Source organism: Mesoplodon bidens, assembly GCF_964165515.1.
Source record: "Mesoplodon bidens genome assembly, chromosome: 6".
NCBI lineage: Eukaryota > Metazoa > Chordata > Mammalia > Artiodactyla > Ziphiidae > Mesoplodon > Mesoplodon bidens.
In genome coordinates, this window is record NC_138162.1 from 38,716,410 (window position 1) to 38,738,021 (window position 21,612).

The 21,612-nt window shown below is 39.1% G+C and overlaps 1 protein-coding gene across 9 annotated transcripts in view; it reads left to right on the top strand.

Moving 5' to 3' along the window:
• Window positions 1-21,612, top strand: part of CDC14B (cell division cycle 14B) — a 101,461-nt gene that overhangs the window by 25,254 nt on the left and 54,595 nt on the right. For 7 of the 9 annotated variants that reach the window (XM_081236956.1, XM_081236955.1, XM_081236959.1 and 4 more), the window contains exons 1-2: window positions 19,578-20,031; window positions 21,374-21,464. In XM_081236956.1, coding sequence (XP_081093082.1) covers window positions 19,983-20,031; window positions 21,374-21,464 — 140 coding nt within the window. In that variant the 5' untranslated portion in view covers window positions 19,578-19,982. Of the gene's footprint in view, window positions 1-19,577; window positions 20,032-21,373; window positions 21,465-21,612 lie in introns of those variants that run through there. The other 2 variants (XM_081236961.1, XM_081236960.1) reach the window with 1 other exon arrangement.

The following is a 21,612-nucleotide window of genomic DNA, read 5'->3' on the forward strand; positions in this document are numbered from 1 at the left end:
AAAAATAAAATAAGATTAGAAAACTAACAGATATGTTAGAAAAAAATAAAAATATAGGTGAAACAACAACCAGAAGGTAAAACAGAACCACAATAGCAAAAAAGAGGAAAAAGAAAAAAAGGGCGGAAAAGGGCTTGGCTGTGGGGGGGTGGGGCTTAGGCAGGGGTGGGGTTTAGGTGGGGGCGGGGCCTATGCTTAGGACCCACAGGGCTGGAAAAAGCCCTGGGGCGGTGGTGGTGGTGGGGCTTAGGCCCAGCGGGGCAGGAGGGGCCCATGAGTGCCTCTGGCCTTGGAAGGTGGAGGACCACACCTGGGACCCCAGCAGGCTCCCCCGGCCTGAGTTGGTAGGGGAAATGCTAGGCACACTCTCCCCTGATCCTCTGATCCTAGAGGGCCCTTCCCTGTCTGCCTCTCCTCTTATCCCCCACCTCCCTCCTACACCCCTGGGACCAATGAGGCTGGAGGGGGCTCTGAGGTCGGAGGACCCGGCCCAGGGGCTCATCAGGTTTCTCAGGGCTTGATTGGGCAGGGGAAATGCTAGCTGCACTCCCCCTTGATCCTCTGAGCCCTCTAGGGTCCCTCCAGGCATGGGAACCCCTCCCCTCTCCCAGCCACCCCTCAGGGGTGCTGGTCCTGTCCGGCCCCCACTTCTCCTTCCCTCTCCCTCTCCACCACATCCTATCCAGTCACTTGGGGGTTCCTCCTGTCTCCTTGGGCATCGAGGTTCCCCACCAGCATCTGGCAGGTGCCCTAGTTGTGGGGAGACACGAACTCCACCAAGAAGCACATACTCTTAAGATTCCATTTATATAAAATTCTAAAAATCCTCAAACTGTTCTGAAGTGGCAAAATATAAATAAGTGGTTGCCTGGGGATGGAAATGGAAGGAGGAATGGATTACAAAGGAGCAAGAAGAAACTTGGTGGTAATGAAAATATCTATCTTGATTCATTGTGTATATGTATGTCAAAGTTGATTTTAAGTATGTGCACTTTGTTGTACATAAATTATACCTCAATAAAGCTATTTTAAAAAGTAAAAACAAACAAACAAACAAACCAAACTAGTATTATACTAGCTTAAAGACAGACATAGACCAATGGAACAGAATAGAGCCCAGAAGTAAACCATCATGGGTATGGTCAAATGCTTTTTAACAAAGGTGCCAAGGTTACACAATAGGGAAAGGATAGTCTCTTCAACAATAGTGATGGGAAAACTGGATATTCACATGCAGAAGAATGAAGTTGGACTCTTACCTTACATCATATACAAAAATTAACTCAGAATTAATTAAAGACCTAAAGTTAAGACCAAAAACTATAAAACTTCTAGAAGAAAACATGGGGGAAAAGCTTCATGACATTGGACTTGGCAGTGATTTCTTGGATATGGTACCAAAGCACAGGCAACAAAAGCAAAAACAGACAAATGAGACTATATCAAACTTAAAAATTTCTGCTCATCAAAGGACAGAATCAATAGAGTGAAAGGGAACCTATGGAAGCGGAAAAATATTTGCAAACCACGTATTCGATAAATGAGTTAATATAAGGGGTTAAATATCCAGAATATATAAAAATAAACTCCTACAAGTCAACCACAGAAAAATAAACAGTCCAATGGGAGGGAGATGCAAAAGGGAGGGGATATGGGGATATATGGATATGTATAGCTGATTCACTTTGTTATACAGCAGAAACTAACACCATTGTAAAGCAATTATACTCCAATAAAGATGTTTAAAAAAATGGGCAAAACTTGAATAGACATTTCTCCAAAGAAGATATACAAATGGCCAACAGATTGTATTGGGAAGATATTTCCCAGTGTTCCCTCCTGTGTTGTCTCCTTTACTCTCACACAGAACACTTCACTTCTGACCTTTCTGGTTTTCCCCACACCAAGCAATTCTGTGGCACTGGCTGGGTGTTCTACAATTTAATTCTGACGTTATCTATCTGGAGATAGTGTCAGATCTCACAGGTTAGTGCTCAGTCCCACAAGACTACCTACCCCACCTTCAGATGCCAGTCGAAAATCCATGTTGTTACCTGTGCTTTGACCAATCAGCTATAAATCAGAGGTTCCCACAATCATGCCTCATGTTTGATTAATTTGCTAGAGTGGCTCGCAGAACTTAGGAAATAGTTTACTTACTCTTTGCCAATTTATTATAAAATGATGTAACATAGGATATAGACAAATATCCACATGGAAGAGATGCAGAAGGCAGGTATGTGGGAAGGGGCACAGAGCTTTTTCACCCTCTCTGGGCCCACCACTCTCCCAGCACCTCTGTGTTCACCAATCTGGAAGCTCCCTGATCCCCATACTATTAGGATTTTTATGTAGGCTTCCTGACTTAGGCATGATCAATTATCAATTTCATTTCCAGCCCTTCTCTCTTCTAGAGAATTTGGGGCAGGGCTGAAACTTCAAGCTTCTAATATGGCTTGGTCTTTCTGGGGACCATACACATCCTGGAGCCCACCAGAGTCACCTCATTAGAACAAGAGACTCTCCTGCTACCCAGGAAATTCTAAGGGATTTGGTATCTTGGTGTCAGGAACCAGGGTCAGAGACCAAACATTAGAATCAAAGACACTCCTAGTGTTCTCATCACTTAGGAAATCGCAAGGGTTTTAGGAACTCTGTGCCAAAAACTGGAGGCGGATATATATAAATATATATATCTGTGTATATCTAAATATACACACACATATATTGATATAATTTTTTTAAGATCTCACACAAGCATATGAAAAAAATGCTCCACATCACTATTACTAGGGAAATGCAAATCAAAACCACCATAAGGTATCTCATACCTGTTGGGATGGCCACTATCAAAAACAAAAAAACCTCCAACACATGCACAAAGTAACAAGTGTTGGCAAGGATGTGGAAAAATTGGAACCCTTCTGTACTGTTGATGGAAATGGAAAATGGTGCAGCTGCTATGGAAAAGGGTATAGAGGTTTCTTAAAAAATTAAAAATAGAACTTCCATATGATTCAGCAGTCCCACTTCTGGGTATTTATCCAAAAGAAGTGAAAACAGACTCTTGAAGATATAGTTGCACACTCATGTTCATTGCAGCATTTTTCACAATAGCCAAGAGGTGGAATGTCTATCGACAGATGAATGGATAAAGAAAATGTGGTATATATGTAGAGTAGAATATTATTCAGTCTTAAAGAAAAAAAGAGCAACCCTGTCCTGTGCTACAACATGGATGAAACTTGAGGACATTATGCTAAGTGAAATAAGCCAGGCACAAAAAGACAAATAATGTATGATTCCAATTATGACATATCTAAAATAGCCAATTGCCTGGAAACAGAAAATAAATGGTGGTGGTAATGAAAATATCTACCTTGATTAGGGGGAGTTTCAGTTTTTCAAGATGAAAAATTCTAGAGATCTGTTGCACAACAAGGTATATATATACATATATATATAGTTAACACTACACTCAAAAATGGTTAAGATGATAAATTTTATGCTGTTTTATGCTGTGATCAAAAGATCACAAAAGGAATTTATGGTTGTAAAAAACTCAGTTTCACATCTACTTGTATTTCATACTAATCTTAGTATTGTTATTTGTGTAGGTATTTCTTCCTGGAATTTATTATTAAGCTCTTGGAGATCAAGAATCCAGATTTCAGAGAATGTTTTACCTGTATTTTAAGCAAATAAATGCATCTGACAATTATAAGGGTTACTCTTAGGAATGGAACAGAATATTTGAAATTAGAATTGTTTAGGAAAATTTAGGATGTGTGATTAAGCATAAGGAGAATGCTTGCACATATCCATTCGATTTAAACAAAAACGATAAAATATACTTACCAGTTGTAAATTTTATCGGAATATTTAGTACTTTGTGATTTTTAAAAAATATTAATTAATGTATTTATTTGGCTGTGCCAGGTCTTAGCTGCGGCATGTGGGATCTTTTAGTTGTGACATGCAGGCTCTTAGTTGTGGTGTGTGGTATCTAGTTACCCGACCAGGGATCAAACCCAGGCCCCCTGCATTGGGAGCGTGGAGTCTTATCCACTTCGCTGCCAAGGAAGTCCCAGTGCTTTATGATTTTTTTTCAACAGGAAGATTTCACTCGTTTTAAAAGAAAAGGGCCAAACAGCTGTTCCCACTCCTCAGTTACTCCCCTTAAAGTGTACTGAGAGTCAAACAACTTTGAATCTCCTGTCCAGGGATGAAGGATAGACCAAGATAAGGAAGGATCGTGAAAGGTAACTGGCTGGGATTATTAACTCATCTTTCCATTTAAGAATACTAGCTGCTGGGTCCCTGGTGGCGCAGTGGTTGAGAGTCCGCTTGCCGATGCAGGGGACACGGGTTCGTGCCCCGGTCCGGGAAGAACCCACATGCCGCGGAGAGGCTGGGCCCATAGAGCCATGGCCGCTGAGCTTGCACGTCCGGAGCCTGTGCTCCGCAACGGGAGAGGCCACAACAGTGGGAGGCCCGCGTACCGCAAAAAAAAAAAAAAAGAATACTAGCTGCTAATGCTTTATTTAAACTGTCTGCACTGTGGTGGTAGATCTTGTCCTGGTTGGAAATAGCTGTTGTTTTACCACACGTATTATCAGGGAAGTAGGGTACCCAGGTTGAGGGGAAGACAGTCTTGAAAGACTTCATTCCACATCCCTCCCTTACTCTCCAGAAGAGTATATTTTCAATTATAAACGAACACGAAGATGTTCCAAAAACCCAAGTAAATACTGACAAAGTAAAAATTTCCTTCACCATCCCCCAATCCCAGTGCCATCTCCATAAGCAGTTTGGTAGGGGTATTGTTTTGGTTGCTTTTCTGTTTATTTTCATACAAATAAATTTGCCTGTGGCTTAGATGTGTTTTATCATTTTTACATGTATCTGTTGAACAACTTTTTTTTTTTTTTTTTTTTGCGGTACGCGGGCCTCTCACTGTTGTGGCCTCTCCCGCTGCGGAGCACAGGCTCCGGACGCGCAGGCTCAGCGGCCATGGCTCACGGGCCCAGCCGCTCCGTGGATGTGGGACCCTCCCGGACCGGGGCATGAACCCACGTCCTCTGCATCGGCAGGCGGACTCCCAACCACTGCGCCACCAGGGAAGCCCTGAACAGCTAGTTTTTTAAAAAAATAATTTGTCTTTGTATTACTGTGGAAATATTTCATATTGATCTACCTCATTAATTTTAAGTCATGGTATAACTGCCACAGTTTTATGTAATTATTCCTCTATTGCTAACAGTTAGTTCAGTTTACTTTTACTGCAGACAGTGCTACAGTAAACATCCTTACAGCTTCTTACTTGTCATATGCTACTTCTTCTCTGAGGTAGACGTGAAGAAGGGGGACTGGCTGGGTCAAGGGATACATGCATAGCAGATTCTGCCAGCTTGCTGTCCAGAACACCTCTACCAATTTTCAGTCCCATCTTCCTTGTATAAAGGAAACAATTTCCCCACAACCTTTCCCTAACTGATAGCACTGTTAATTTTTTTTCCAATTTGATGGTGTGAAATACAATATCATTGTTTTATACTTTTTATTTTTCTGTTTACTAGTTAGTTTAAACATGTAACCTTTTTTTTTGTCATTTCTATTTTTCTGACTTACCTTTTCTATACCTGACTCAATATTCTATGGGACTGTTTGCAATTTTAAGATATTTCATAGGAATTAAAAAATATTTGTATAATATGTATATTTTTGTTATATAAGTTACAAATATTTTCTCCCAGTAAGTTGCTTTTTAAAAATAACTTTTATTTATTTTTTTTAATTTAATTTTTTATTTTTATACTGGAGTATAGTTGATTTACAGTGTTGTGTTTCAGGTGTACAGCAAAGTGATTCCATTATACAGGTACATATATCCATTCTTTTTCAGATTCTTTTCCCATATAAGTTATTAAAGAATATTGCATAGAGTTCCCTGTGCTATACAGCAGGTCCTTGTTGATTATTTATTATATATATAGTAGTGTATATATGTTAATCCCAAATGCCTAATTTATCCCTTCCCCCCCCCCCTTCCCCTTTGATAACCATAAGTTTGTATTTGAAGTCTGAGGTTCTGTTTCTGTTTTGTAAATAAGTTCATTTGTATCATATTTTTAGATTCCACCTATAAGTGATATCATATGATATTTGTCTTTCTTTGTCTGACTTACTTCATTTAGTATGATAATCTCTAGATCCATCCATGTTGCTGCAAATGGCATTAATTCATTCTTTTTATGGCTGAGTAATCCATTGTATATATGTGCCATATCTTCTTTATCAATTCTGTTGATGCACATTTAGGTTGCTCCCATGTCTTGGCTATTGTAAATAGTGCTGCAATGAACATTGGGGTGCATGTATCTTTTTGAATTACGGTTTTCTCCAGGTATATGCCCAGGAGTGGAATTGCTGGATCATATAGCAGTTCTATATTTAATTTTTAAAGGAATCTCCATACTATTCTCCAGAGTGGCTCTATCTGTTTACACTCCCACCAAGAATGCATGAGGGCTCCCTTTTCTCCACATCCTCTCCAGCATTTATTGTTTGTAGATTTTTGGATGATGGCCATTCTGACCGGTGTGAGGTGATACCTCATTGTAGTTTTGATTTGCATTTCTCTAATAGTTGGCAATGTTGAGCACCTTTTCATTTGCCTCTGGCCATCTGTATGTCTTCTTTGGAGAAATTTCTGTGTCTTCTGCCCATTTTTTTATTGTGTTTTTTTTTGGGGGGGATATTGAGCTGCATGAGCTGTTTGTATATTTTGGAGATTAATCCCATGTCAGTTCCTTCATTTGCAAATATTTTCTCCCATTCTGAGGGTTGTCTTTTCATCTTGTTTATGGTTTCCTTTGCTGTGCAAACACTTTTAAGTTTAACTAGGTCCCATTTGTTTATTTTTGTTCTCATTTTCATTACTGTAGGAGGTGGATCCAAAAAGATATTTCTGTGATTTATGTTAGAGAGTGTTCTGCCTATGTTTTCCTCTAAGAGTTTTCGGTCTTGCATTAGGTTTTTAATCCATTTTGAGTTTATTTTTAATATGGTGTTAGAAAATGTTCTAATTTCATTCTTTTACATGTAGCTGTCCCATTTTCCTGGCACCACTTATTGAAGAGACTGTCTTTTCTCCATTGTATATTCTTTGCTCCTTTGTTGTAGATTAATTGACCATAGGTGCGTGGGTTTATTTCTGGGCTTTCTATCCTGTTCCATTGATCTACTTTTCTGTTTTTTTGCCAGTACCATACTATCTTGATTACTGTAGCTTTGTAGTATAATCTGAAGTCAGGGAGCCTGATTCCTCCAGCTCCGTTTTTCTTTCTCAAGATTACTTTGGTTATTCAGGGGTCTTCTTTATTTCCATACACATTTAAAAACTTTTTGTTCTAGTTCTGTGAAAAATGCCATTGGTAATTTGATAGGGATTGCATTTAATCTGTAGATTGCCTTGCTTAGTATAGTCATTTTGACAACATTGATATTTCCAATCCAAGAAAATGGTATATCTTTCCATCTGTGTCATCTTCGATTTCTTTCATTGGCATCTTATAGTTTTCAGAGTACAGGTTTTTTGCCTCCTTAGGTAGGTTTATTCCTAAATATTTTAGTCTTTTTTTTTTTTTTTTTTGTGATGCGCGGGCCTCTCACTGCTGCGGCCCCTCCTGTTGTGGAGCACAGGCTCCGGACGTGCAGGCCCAGCAGCCATGGCTCACGGGCCCAGCCACTCCATGGCATATGGGATCCTCATGGACTGGGGCATGAACCCATGCCCCCTGAATCGGCAGGCAGACCCTCAACCACTGCACCACCAGGGAAGCCCAATATTTTAGTCTTTTTGATGCGATGGTAAATGGGATTGTTTCCCTAATATCTGTTTCTGAGCTTTCGTTGTTAGTGTATAGAAATGTGAGGGATATCTGTGTATTAATTTTGTATTCTGCAACTTTACCAAATTGATTGATGAGTTCTAGTGGTTTTCTGCTACCATCTTCAGGATTTTCTATGTATGGTATCACATTATCTGCAAATAGAGACAGTTTTACTTTTTCTTTTCCAATTTTGATTCCTTTTATTTCTTTTTTTTCTCTGATTGCCATGGCTGGGACTTCCAGAACTGTGTTGAATAAAAGTGGCAAGAGTGGGCTTCCTGATCTTAGAGGAAATGCTTTCAGCTATTCACCACTGAGTATGATGTTAGCTGAGGGTTTGTCGTATATGGCCTTTATTATGTTGAGGTAGGTTCCCTTTATGCCTACTTTCTGGAGAGTTTTTTTTTTTTTTTTTTTTGCGGTACGCAGGCCTCTCACTGTTATGACCTCTCCCGTTGCGGAGCACAGGCTCCGGATGCGCAGGCTCAGCAGCCATGGCTCACGAGCCCAGCCGCTCCATAGCATGTGGGATCTTCCCGGACCAGTGCATGAACCCATGTCCCCTGCATCGGCAGGCAGACTGTCAACCACTGCGCCACCAGGGAAGCCCTCTGGAGAGTTTTTATCATAAATGGGTGTTGAATTTATCAGAAGCTTTTTCTGCATCTCTTGAGATGATCATATAGTTTTTATTCTTCAGTTTGTTAATGTGGTGTATCTCACTGATTGATTTGTGGATATTGAAAAATTCTTTTTTTAAAATTATTATTTATTTATTTTTGGCTGCATTGGGTCTTCGTTGCTGCACGTGGGCTTTCTCTAGGCGAGTGGGGCTACTCTTTGTTGCAGTGCATGGGCTTTTCATTGTAGTGGCTTCTTTTATTGCGGAGCACAGGCTCTAGGTGTGCGGGCTTCAGTAGTTGTGGCACATGGGCTCAGTAGTTGTGGCTTGTGGGCTCTAGAGCGCAGGCTCAGTAGCTGTGGGGCACAGGCCTAGTTGCTCTGCGGCATGTGGGATCTCTCCAGACCTAGGGCTCGAACCTGTGTCCGCTGCATTGGCAGGTGGATTCTTAACCACTGTGCCACCAGGGAAGTCCCTGAAAATTCTTACATTTTGGGGATAAATCCCACTTGATGATGGTGTATGATCCTTTTAATGTATTGTTGGATTTGGTTTGCTAGTATTTTGTTAAGGATTTTTGCATCTATGTTCATCAGTGATACTGGCATGTAATTTTCTTTTTTTTTTTGTATCTTTGTCTGGTTTTGGTATCAGGGTGATGGTGGCCTCATAGAGTGAGCTTGGGAGTTTTCATTCCTCTTCAATTTTTTGGAACAGTTTCAGAAGAATAGGTGTTAACTCTTCTCTAAATGTTTGATAGAGTCACTTGTGAAGCCCTCTGGTCCTGGAATTTTGTTTGTTGGAAGTTGCTTAATCACAGTTTCAATTTCAGTACTTGTGACTGGTCTCTTCGTATTTTCTATTTCTTCCTGGTTCAGTCTTGGAAGATTGTACCTTTCTAAGAATTTGTCCATTTCCTTCTAGATTAAATAACTTAGATTTGCAGAAACATTACAAAGATACTACAGAGAGTTTCTGTATATTCTTCACCCAGTTTTAGTTTCCTTGAATGTTATCATTTGTATTAGTTTGCTCAGGTTGCCATAAGATATCCATGCTCATTGGCTTAAACAACAGAAATTTATTTTCTAACATTTCTTGAGGTTAGAATTCCAAGATCAAGGTGCCAGTAGGATTGGTTTCTGGTGAGACAGCTGCCTTCTTGCTGTGACCTCATGTGGCCTTTACTCTGTGCTATGCATTCCTGGCGTCTTTTCCTCTTCTTATAAGGACACCAGTCCTATTGGATTAGGGCCCCACCCTTATGATCTCATTTAACCTTAATTACCTCTTTAAAGGCCCTGTCTCTAAATACAGGCACACTGAGGACTAGGGCTTCAACATATGAATTTGTGGGGAGGGCGGGCACAATTTGGTTCATAACATCATCCTGCATTACCATGTGGCATTAAGAAACCAACACTGGTTGGTATGTTACTGTTACATATATTCCAGACTTTATTCATGTTTCCCCAGTTTTCCCATTAATGTCCTTTTTCTATTCCAGCATTCAATCTAGGATACCACTTTGCATTTAGTTGTCATCTCCTTAGCCACCTCTAAGGTTCATGACAATTTCTCAGTTGTGTTTTTCATGATATTGACAGTTTTGATGAGTATTGGTCAGGTATTTTGTAGAATATCCGTCAAATTTTGTTTGATATTTTCTAATGACTAGACTGGATTTTTGGAATAAAATACCACAGAGGAGAAGTGCCCTTCTTGTTGCATCACATCCGGGGGTACTTGACATCCGCATAAGATCACTGGTGAATTATGAACACTTGGTTAAAGTAGTGTTGGCCAGGTTTCTCCTCTGTAAAGTTACTATCTTTCCCTTTCCATACTGTTGGGCTGGCCAAAAAGTTCACTCGGGTTTTTCATGTTATGGGGGAAACGAACAAACTTTTTGGCCAATTCAATATATTCTTTGGAAGCAAGTCACTAAGTCCAACCCATACTCAAAGTTGAGGAGAGTTAAGCTCTACCTCTTAGAGGGAAGTGTCTATATATATTACTTGGAATTCTTGTATAAGGAAGATTTGTCTCTTCATTTATTTATTCAATCACTTTTTTATATCAGCATATATTCATGCATATTTATTTATTAAAAAATTTTTTTTTAAGATTTTTTTTTGATGTGGACCATTTTTTAAGTCTTCACTGGATTTGTTAAAATATTGCTTCTGTTTTATGTTTTGGTCTTTTGGGCCACAAGGCAGGTGGGATCTTAGCTCTCTGACCAGGGATCAAACCCACACCCCCTGCATTGGAAGGCAAAGTCTTAACCACTGGACCACCAGGGAAGTCCCCATATTTATTTTATACTTTCAGTTGTAATCCATTATTATGTACTCACTTCATTGCTCAAATTGTTCCAGCTTTGGCTGTTGGGAGTTTTTTCAGGTTGGATCCTGTATTCTACTTTCTTCCCACCCCCTTTCTAAAAATATTTTAATGGTGTCTTTTGTAAATTTATCAAATCCTTTCTTTTTATAGCTTTTGCATTTTGTGTCTTAGTTTAAGACTTAAATATCTAAAGATATGTATCATTCAGGATAGGCTAGGTTATGCTGTGATGACAACCCCAACATCTTAGTGGCATGTAACAAGTAAAGGTTTATTTTTTATTCATGACACATGTCTACCACTGGTTAGTAAGAACTGTTATAAATCTTCTTACTTTTGTGACCCAGCTAGTGGAGCATAACTACTACACATATAACTTTTAATTCAGTATAACATAACTGAAGTCTAATTTATTTTATAATATACACATATCTCTGTAATATGTCATAATGATTCATACATACACAGAAATGTGCACAAAGTGAACAACTTGATTAACAGCTTTGTGCATCATGGGTAAGTAACTAGCAGATAGATTGAGAAAGAGAATATCACTATACCCTAGAAACTACTCCTTCGTGCTCTTTCCCAGTCACTCCCCTTCCAAGAATAAACACTATCATAATGTTTAATTGCCATAGATTTGTCTGCCTTGAAATCTATTTGAATGGAATCATACTGTGTGATGAAGCCATACTCTTGTTTGGCTTCTTTCACTACAGTGTGTTATTGAGAGTCATCCATGATGTTGTGCATGGTCAAAGTTCATTCATTCATTCTTACTGGTATATAATATTCAACTTGAGAAAGTACCACAGTGTTTCAGTCCACCATTTCTAGACATTTGGTTTGTTTTCAATTTTTGGCTATTACAAATAATGATTCTATGAACCACTGTTTGTACCTTTCTTGATGAACATGTGTATGCATTTCTGTTGTATATATGCCTAGAAGTGGAATTACTAAGTCAAAAGATGTGTGATGTTCATTTTTTATAAATATGGCCAGTTTTCTAAAATGGCTGTATTTCAGCTATTATCTCGATTGCTACTGGTCAGAGGGAAAGAGAGTTCTATAGGGTTTTGTACCATCAATTAAATGGGCTGGCCTGGAAGTTGTATATTTCACCTCTGCTCATTTAATCTCAGAGGAGTCAGGACAATCCTACCATGGCCTGGAATGTAGGGAACCAGAACTATTATGTTCAGCTTTTTAATCCAGATAGAATTTATTTTTGTTTGTGAATGGTGTGACAGAGGGAGCCTTTTTTTTAGGCAGATGATTTTCTTCAGATTTTTGTTTAAGCATATTCCACAGATTTTAACATGAATTCTTATTGAGATTAATTTTAAAGTAATTTGTGATGAATTGTCGCTTTATTAATTTTGGGGGGGGGCGCTGTGTTGGGTCTTTGTTGCTGTGTGGACTTTCTCTAGTTAAGGCGAGCAGGGGCTGCTCTTTGTTGCAGTGTGCGGGCTTCTCATTGTGGTGGCTTCTCTTGTTGCAGAGCATGGGCTCTAGGCGCGTGAGCTCAGTAGTTGTGGCTTGTAGGCTCTAGAGCACAGGCTCAGTAGTTGTGGCGCGTAGGCTTAGTTGCTCCGCAGCATGTGGGATCTTCCTGGACCAGGGCTCAAACCCGTGTCCCCTGCATTGGCAGGCAGATTCTTAACCACTGTGCCACCAGGTAAGCCCTGTTGAATTCTCTTTTAATTTCCCTTTGTTGCAAGTTATTTAGAAATGGGTTTTAAACATTTGCAGGTTGATAGATTTTTGCTTGTTGTATTTTCATCAATGAATTTCAAATTTTGTATTGTGTTAACTGTATGATCTCTATGTATGGTCTTTGCTTTCCTGAATTTGTTGTGATTTCCTTGTGACGTAATACGTGATGACTTCAGTGAATATCCTATTTTTTGAAAAGTCTGTGCTCTCTGTTAAAAATGGTTCTCTGTATTTACTAGATCAAGTTTCTAATTACTTATTTTATTTTTTGGAGGTGTGTTAACCTTCTATTATTATGGGTTTACTAATTTTTCCTATTTTCACTAGTTTTTGTGTTATAGATTTAAAATCTTTTGTCATAAGGTGTGTGATTGTTGTAATCTCTTGTTAGATTACATAATCGTGAAACATCTTTGTCTTTATTGCTATTTGCTGTGAATTCTATTTCTTCTGCTATTGATATTAATATACCTGCTCTTTTTCCTAGCAACTGTATAGCATACCATTTTCTATCCTTTGATTTAAATATTTTCTATATGGTTTTGTTTTAATTATCTCTATTAAACAATATATAGGTTGAATTTTTTAAAACTCAATTTGAAAAAATTTTAATACATGAATTTAAATATTTTGCATGTTTTATTTTTACTGATATGTTTTGACTTATTTTGTTTTCTGTTTGCCATGCTTCTTCTTGCTGTTTGGTGCCTTGATCATATTTTCTTAGTTTTACTTTTTCACTGGCTCCAGTGATTTGAAAGGTATGAAAACTATTAAAATTCTTCTAGTGGCTCCCTTTTAAAAAATTCATTTATAAAATATTTTAGAAATATAGGTGAATATGGAGACTAACATAATTTTGGGGGAGGATGTCTGGAGCATCTTTAGACAAGATTACTCTTTTCTCCACCTTAATTCTGTACTAATTGTTTGAGGAACATAAGAGTTAAACAGATAAAGATTAAAATGTAAGCTTTATTACTGATAACATTATGGGGCTTGGTTTATACCTGTGTACATTTAGATCTGTAGGCAAGTGGAATTACTTACACAAGCAGTCACTGGCAACCCCAGGGATAAATTCCAGATGGTGCATCTGCAAACTGGTGGAGCCTCCATCATCTTGGATCCTTGGGCTGAACATAGCCCCCCAGCAAGAAATAGCCTCTGTTTTAAATTAAATCACTAAGATTTCAGGGTTATTTTTGCCATACCTTACTCTGACTAATAAACTCAATTCATCACAGGACATAGAGTAGACCAAAACCATACTCACTGTAGGTACATTGGAAAAAAGGAGCATGGTAGGAAAATTAGGTTTCTTCTTTTGTGAATTTCTTACTCCCATCCTCTGCCCATTTATTTGTTGGGGTGTTAGCTTTTTTCTCTTTGATTTATAGTTCTTTGTAAATTCTGAATACTAATCCTTGTTGCTTTTATGCATTGTACCTATCTTCCTAGTCTGTGAGTTATCTTTTTAAATTTTGTTTTTGGGGTCTTATGTTGAGCAGAAACATTACATATTCATATAATCAAATTTCTCAATCTTGCTTTATAGTTTGGGCTTTTTAAGTCTTGTTTAAAAAAAATCCATCCCTACTCTACTGTTATGAGTTATTTTTCTATATTCTAAGACTTGGCGAAGCTTTTCTTCTCATAGCTAGGCTTTTAATCCACCTGAGATTTTTTTCTTCTTTGGGGGTTGGTGGCCTGTGGTATGAGATGAGGATAGTGAATTTCCCCCCTCCTTCCACCCCAGACAATATGGACAACCAGTTGTCACCACACCATGTGTGTTGAGCATTCTTACTTTTCCCATTGATGTGTAATGTGTGTCATAAGGGAAGCTTCTGTGTATCTGTAGTCTCTTACTGGGCTGTTGTATATAATAGATAAAGATCTAGTATATTTGTTCCAATTCTACAAGCCTAAATTATTGTAAGTTTTAATATTTGGTAGGGCAAGGGCTCCCTTCTTGTTTGTTTTCAAAATGGTCTCGGTTCTTCTTGGCCCTGTGATCTTCTAGATTAATTCTGGGATCAACTTGTTAGGTTCTGTGGAAAGCTCTGTTGAGATTTTGATAAGAGTTGCATTTAGTTTGAGGGAAATTACCATCTTTGTGACATTGAATCTTCCCATTAAAAACCTGCTTTATGGGGGGTGGGTGTGATGAATTGGGAGACTGGGATTGATATACATAAACTAATATGTATAAAATGGATAACTAATAAGAACCTGCTGTATAAAAGAATAAATAAAATAAAAATTTTTTAAAACCCTGCTTTATCTTTCCATATGTCCATAAATAATTAAGCACTTATATTTCATAAATTAGTTATTACAAGTAGTATATAGAAAAACTCCTGGTTTTTGTGTTAATCATCTATATCCAGAAAGTTTACAAACATTTATTTATTTATTCTAATAGTTTGTCTACAGATGCTTTTGTAATTTCTAAGCAGACAATCGTCTGTAAATAAGGACAATTTTGTTTCTTCCTTTCTAAGTCTTCTCTCTTATCTCTTTTTCTTATCTTGGCATCAGTGAATATTTCCAGTTATTACACTATTAAATAGGAGTAATGGTAGTAGGAATTTTTTTCTTGTTTTTCATTTCAGGGAGATACTTACAGAGCTAAGGCATGAGGTATATATTTTGCTAGAGGTATTTGGAAGATAATCTATCAGTTTAAGGAAGTTCTCTTTTAGTCCCATTGTATAAAGGCTTAATTGGGAATGAGTTGATTTTAATGACTTCTGTAGTTAATGACATAATTATGTGGCTTTCTTCTGTAATCTATTCATGATGTTGGACTTTTTAATGTTGAGCCACTGGTAAGATTAATTTTCTTTTAATCTGCTATTGGCTATTTGTATTTCTTTGCTGAATTGAGTGTTCGTAGCCTTTATAGATTTTTATTTTCTGTTGGGTTGTTATATTGCTTTACAGATACTTTTTATTAGTTGTGATGGTTAGCCCTTTATTATATATTTTCTGTAAGTTTCTGTTGCTTTTTTTCCTTTATAACTTTTGAGTTTTGTGTCATGCTTAAAAACCCCATTTAAATTGTAAAATTATTTGCTATAATTTTATAGTTATCTGACAGCTTTTAAAAACTTATTTTAACTGGTATTTGTTTTATATAGTATGTGAGATTGGAACCTCATTTTCTTTTCATACTTACAGACATTTGTCCCTTATTGAATATGGCTTTCTTTGTGACTGATTTGAAAAACCAGTTTTCTCATATACTAGGTTTTCATATATGCCTGGGTTCATATTTCTATGTTGCTGTGCTAAAATAGTATTGTTTTAATTACTCTTGCTTTATATTAAGGCAAGTCTCTGAGGCAGGAATTTAAAAATCTCAAGCTTCACCCAAATAGCCTGTGTTCAGATCCTAATTCTGCTACTGTATAGGTTTTGTGACTCTGCTCAGGTTAGTCATTTTGCCTCTTTAAGGTTAGGTTTCCTTTCTGGGAAAATATTGATAGCTGTAGTAGTATTTGCTTTGTAGGTTGTAATGAGCTTATTAATATAATACCTGGCACTAAACTCTCAATAATTGTTAGCTGCCATTGTTTTAGGGGGTACTGCTTCTTCTTATTAATCAGTAGTTTTATGAACATTTCTTCTGCTCCCCTTGGTCACTACTTATCTTAAAGAATGAGGGACTAACAATAGATGAGAGCGATAGCTATTGACCCTCTCTGAGGGACAGTCACTGTTCAGGTGGAGCCTGTTCTTTGGCCTGTTCTCTCTTGTTCCCGAGGGGTGTGAATTCTCCCTTCTGCTTGTCTTACAGGTAGCTCACCAAGCTACCTGTAAGACAGGTAGCTACCTGTCTTACAGGTAGACTTCCCTATCCGATAGAGAAGCCTTGCACTTCTCCACTTCCTCTGCCAGGACTTGTGAAGTCAGTCTAGTTCCAGGGGGGAACAGAAATAGTGAGAAGTTCATTGTGTCCATAGTAGAGTTATTTTAATCATTTATACTAAAACGTAGATACTGTATTATCATTGCCACCTGACTGCTACATATATTTCTCAATTGGTTTAGAACAGTGGTCCCCAACCTTTTTGGCACCAGGCACCAGTTTCGTGGAAGACAGTTTTTCCAAGGACAGGGCGGGGGAGGGGGGGAATGGTTTCAGGATGATTCAAGCACATTGATTTATTATGGTCTCTGTGCAGTCAAACCACTCTGCTAATGATAATCTGTATTTGCAGCCGCTCCCCAGCTCACTGCGTCAGCTCCACCTCAGATGATCAGGCATTAGATTCTCATAAGGAGCGCGCAGGCTAGATCCCTCCCACGCGCAGTTCACAGTAGGGTTCACGCTCCTATGAGAATCTAATGCCACCGCTCATCTGACAGGGGGTAGAGCTCAGGCGGTAATGCCAGCAATGGGGAGCGGCTGTAAATACAGATGAAGCTTTGCTTTCTTGCCCGCTGTTCACCTCCTGCTGTGCGGCCCGGTTCCTAACAGGCCACGGACCAGTACTGGTCCATGGCCTGGGGTGTGGGGACCCCTGGTTTAGAACATACCTCTCTCTGTTTTATGATTAACTGTCCCCCAGATAGCTAGTTGTTATGCAGGAAAATGTTATTCATTTATTTAACAAATATTTATTAAAGAAAGAAGTAGTAAACTGGAGGCCCAAAAGCCAAATCAGAACTGTAGACAAATTTGGCACAAGGATGGATTTTGAATGTTTTTGTCAGTATTTTAAAACCATGAGATTTCATTTCTTTCTACTCTATTATATCAGTCAAAGAAGCAGGAATGGTGACATTATGTGATGGGGTATAGAGGGAAGAGAGTTTACCACTTCAGTTTTTGACAACAAACACATTAAAGGGAGGACAACAAACACATTAAAGGGAGGATACGTGTGTTTACAATATTAATCATGAACTTTTTTTTTTTTGCGGTACGTGGGCCTCTCACTGTTGTGGCCTCTCCCGTTGCGGAGCACAGGCTCCGGACGCGCAGGCTCAGCGTCCATGGCTCACGGGCCCAGCCGCTCCGTGGCATGTGGGATCTTCCCGGACCGGGGCACGAACCCGTGTCCCCTGCATCGGCAGGCGGACTCTGAACCACTGCGCCACCAGGGAAGCCCTAATCATAAACTTTTAAGCAAAACGTAAAGAGACCTGTTTTCTAGCTCCAGGTTTCTAATAAACAGCTCTCATCCCAGCACTCTAGCCTCTGTTGTAGTTTATCACAATATGACTCTAACAATAGAATTTTGAGAATATATTGTGCAGAGATAATTGGACATAAAAAATCAGTGATTCCTCCCCGACCTGTAATATATAAAATATTTCCTAGGGAACTGAATTTCAGGTTTGGACTTGGAGGGAAAACCTCTCCCCATTTTCCTTCCAGTTTTATTTGGGTTTGTTAAAAGAAACTGGATTTCAAGAGATGGTAGCAAGCAAGAGGTTAGCAGTTCTGTTATTTAAATGTGTGCAAAGGACATTTTCCATATTGTCTTATACTACGTTTACTGAATGCTTCCTATCTTGATGAAGAGTCAGCCTTGGAAAAACACTTTTAGCCCACAGGTTCACTTTTCAAAAGCTTCATAATTTTGAATAGGTAATATATGTTACAAAATTCAAAAGTTACAAAAACGAATAAATCTTTCTTACCCTTCCCTATATACAGATACTCAGTTTCCCCTTATAAAGGGAAACACCAGTTTCTTGTGTTTCCTTCCAGAGATATGCAAGATTTCATATACAATCATATACATTTGTGTTTTAAATACACACCTATAAATCATCCAGCCTGTAAACACCTATAAAGCTGTCCATCTTGGCAATCTTGCCCGTATTCAATTTTCAGTCTTGGAAATTTCTGCCAAATTGCCCTTTGTTGACCTTCATGGAGGTTGTCCCAGTTTATGTTCTAACCCACAGGCAGTGAGAGTACCTGTTTCCCCACCTCACCAACACAGTGCCTTATCAAACTCCTTTCATTTTTGCCAGTCTGAAGGGAAAGTAGTTACTTGTAGTTTAAATTTGCATTTTCGCAATAACATAAAATTGAAGTTGGGCATCTTCTTGAGATGTACTTAAAATATTTTTCCAGTTTATCCTTTGAATTTGTGTTTATTGCCATGAAGACCATTTAAAAATGTTTATTAGTTTAACAGATTCTCATGGCTTTTAGATTTTGTTTCATTTAGAAAGGCATTCTTTATTAAAAAATAATTCATGGTTTTGTTTTTTTACATTTAAAGTCTTTGATCTGTCTGGAAGTTTAAATAAGGGTAGTAGGTATGCAGCTTTACTTTTGAGGCAAAAATGTATATATTGTGATATATAATGTGTATATTGTATTGAGATGATAAATAAAGTGTAATTCTTGGGAAAGTTGTTACTGTATTGCTTGTTCGTTTTAAGAGAGAGTCACTGAAAATTTTTTTCACGGATTATTAAAGTAACACTTTTCTGTAGGAAATTTAGAAGAATACAGGAGGGAATAAAAATCAACCATAATCCCACTACCATATTATATATAACAAAATTGGGACCGTACTCATACTGCAACTTATTTTTTTCTCACTTGAGACTAACATAGGAACTTAGGTTTAGAAAATAAATTGTCGCTTAGCATGGTGTCAGAATTTTTTTCAACCATCCTAATATTTTTCTGAGGCGAAATCTGAGGCCTTTAGAGGAATGAATGACCTCGGCTTTAGGCATACCTTTAAATTTTGAACAGTTTTAAAGTGCTCCATTTTAAATGAGACACCAGCATTCAGGCGAGTCCGACATTCAGCGGGTTTCGACTCGAGAGAGGACGGAGCTCCAGGCCGGCCGGGGTCCTCGAGCCTGGCCGCTGGCCTCTCAGCCCAGCCTGGCTGCAGTGCCCCCTGGTGGCGGAGGCAAGGGCGGCCAAGCACGAGGCTGAGGGTCAGATCCACCGCTGAACCCGTCTCTTCCGAGAAATCCTTTTAGTCGCTTTGGGAGCCGCTTTCTTTCACAAGGCCCGCATTTGCCTGTCTGACCCTTTGCCGCACATGCCGACTTTGAGCGCAGAATTGCGGCGCTAGAGCGCCCTGGCGCTGCAGTCGACCGCCAGGTGTCCCCGAGGCGGGGCGAAGCTCAGCCCCGGCGCCTGGGGCTGGTTTCCGCGCCCCGCTCCCTCGCTACCCTGTCTGGGGAGTTAGAGAAGTTTTGAACTTCCGGGTTGGCTCTCCCGGGCTTGTGGTGTGGTGGCCAGCCGAAGGGCGTCGCTGTGCCCAGTGTTTGGGCGTGTCCCTTTAAACTTTTTTGTTTTTTAAACTTCGGGAGCGTGGTCACGGCCCTCCTCTCTCTGCGGGCTGCTCTCTGGCCACCCAGTCCTTCCCTCCGCCCCGCCTTCCAGATGCCTTGGAGTCATGAGCCTGGAGGGCGCAGGGACCCCTCTGGTGGCCGAGGTGATCAAAGGTTAGTGTGGAGGGCGCGCCCTCGGGACACCCCCTATTTAGAGGGCATCGGGCAGTGCACGGGGGTCGAGGAGGCCCCCATTGCTGGCCAAGATGTGCCTTTAAACTTCGGGGCCAGGGCCGATGCTGTCTCTTTGGCGTGGGTGGCCTCCTGGGACTCCTAGTCCCCAGGCGTGGTCCTGCTTTGGGGCGAATCCGCACAGATGTGTGCAGTTCGGACCCTTGTGTCCTTACACCATGGCTGGTGGGCTCTCCACCTCAGGGAGCAAAATCCGTGGTCACTGCATGGGGATCAAGGGTCATTTTTGGTTGAAAAGGAGTCAGCTCCGTCATCCGTTTGGGTGTCAGTGGTTGCAGGACATTTCAGTTGAGGCGTTTATAGGGAAATAAATACAGCAATTGTGTGTACTGAATTGTTTAAATTACTATTACAAAAAACTGTTTAAATTACTATTTGGGGAAAGGATGCCAGCTGGTGTCCTTTGTTCCTTACTATTTAAAGGGCTGTACTTAATTTTGCCACAACTTGAATCTAAGTATTCTACTAGCACTATTACTAGTATTACTACTGCTAGGTATTGCGGATGACTTTGCTTCACCAAGGATTTTTAGGCAACTCTTTTTGGGGTGGGGCAGGAGAGGAAGGGTGGCGCCTCTGAACCTTACCCTGTTACCATTCTTGCTAAACCTCACAGCAGCCTAACTGCTTTTATGCAACGCAGGCTCATCTCATACTCATCCTGCAGAATACTCTCATTTGCCTCTGCTATAATGGTCCGATTGTAAAAATCATTACAAAAGTAGTGATTCAGAATCAAAAAATAAGTAGCGACCCCTAAGAACATTGGATAAACATGTGGTTTGTTTTGTGTGTTATAGCCGTAAACATTAATTTTGAAGCAATTTTGAAAGCGTTTTCTCTATACTTAAAACATAGTTTCTTATTGCAATGACTTTTCAGGATATCTTGAAAACATAGAGAAACATAGGGAAAGTCATCTAGGCTGGTGGTCAACCTATCAAATGCATGCTGCCATTTACCGAAATTTCTTAGTCCAAGGTAAAGTTTTCCAGAAATCAAGCCGTATTGCTGTATGAAAAGTCATGTACCGCTATTGAAACTTATATTAAAGGCAATTTCTCCTTTTAAAAAATTGCTTACTTATTATTACCCACCAAAATAGCCAGAACATTTTGAAGTTACTCACTGATAACCTTACCATCTGAAACATGCATGGGAAAAAAATAAAAATTTGACTTCATCTGAAAAGAGTTGCAACATGATATATGAAACGTTTTTTTAATAATGTGAAGGAAGGAACATTACAATTTTTCCATTTCAGATCGCCTTTGTTTTGCCATTCTCTACAGCAGACCAAAGAGTTCATCAAATGTACATTATTTCAGCATAGATAATGAACTTGAATATGAAAAGTAAGTATTGCTTTTTAAAAGATTGTTAGTAACTTTTTTTTTATTTTGAAGAATCTAAAGGTATGTTTATAAAATTGGAACATTACAAATCTGTTGACTGTTAGTTGCAGGATACTTTTTTCTTTAACCCTTGGTAATAAAATAGATC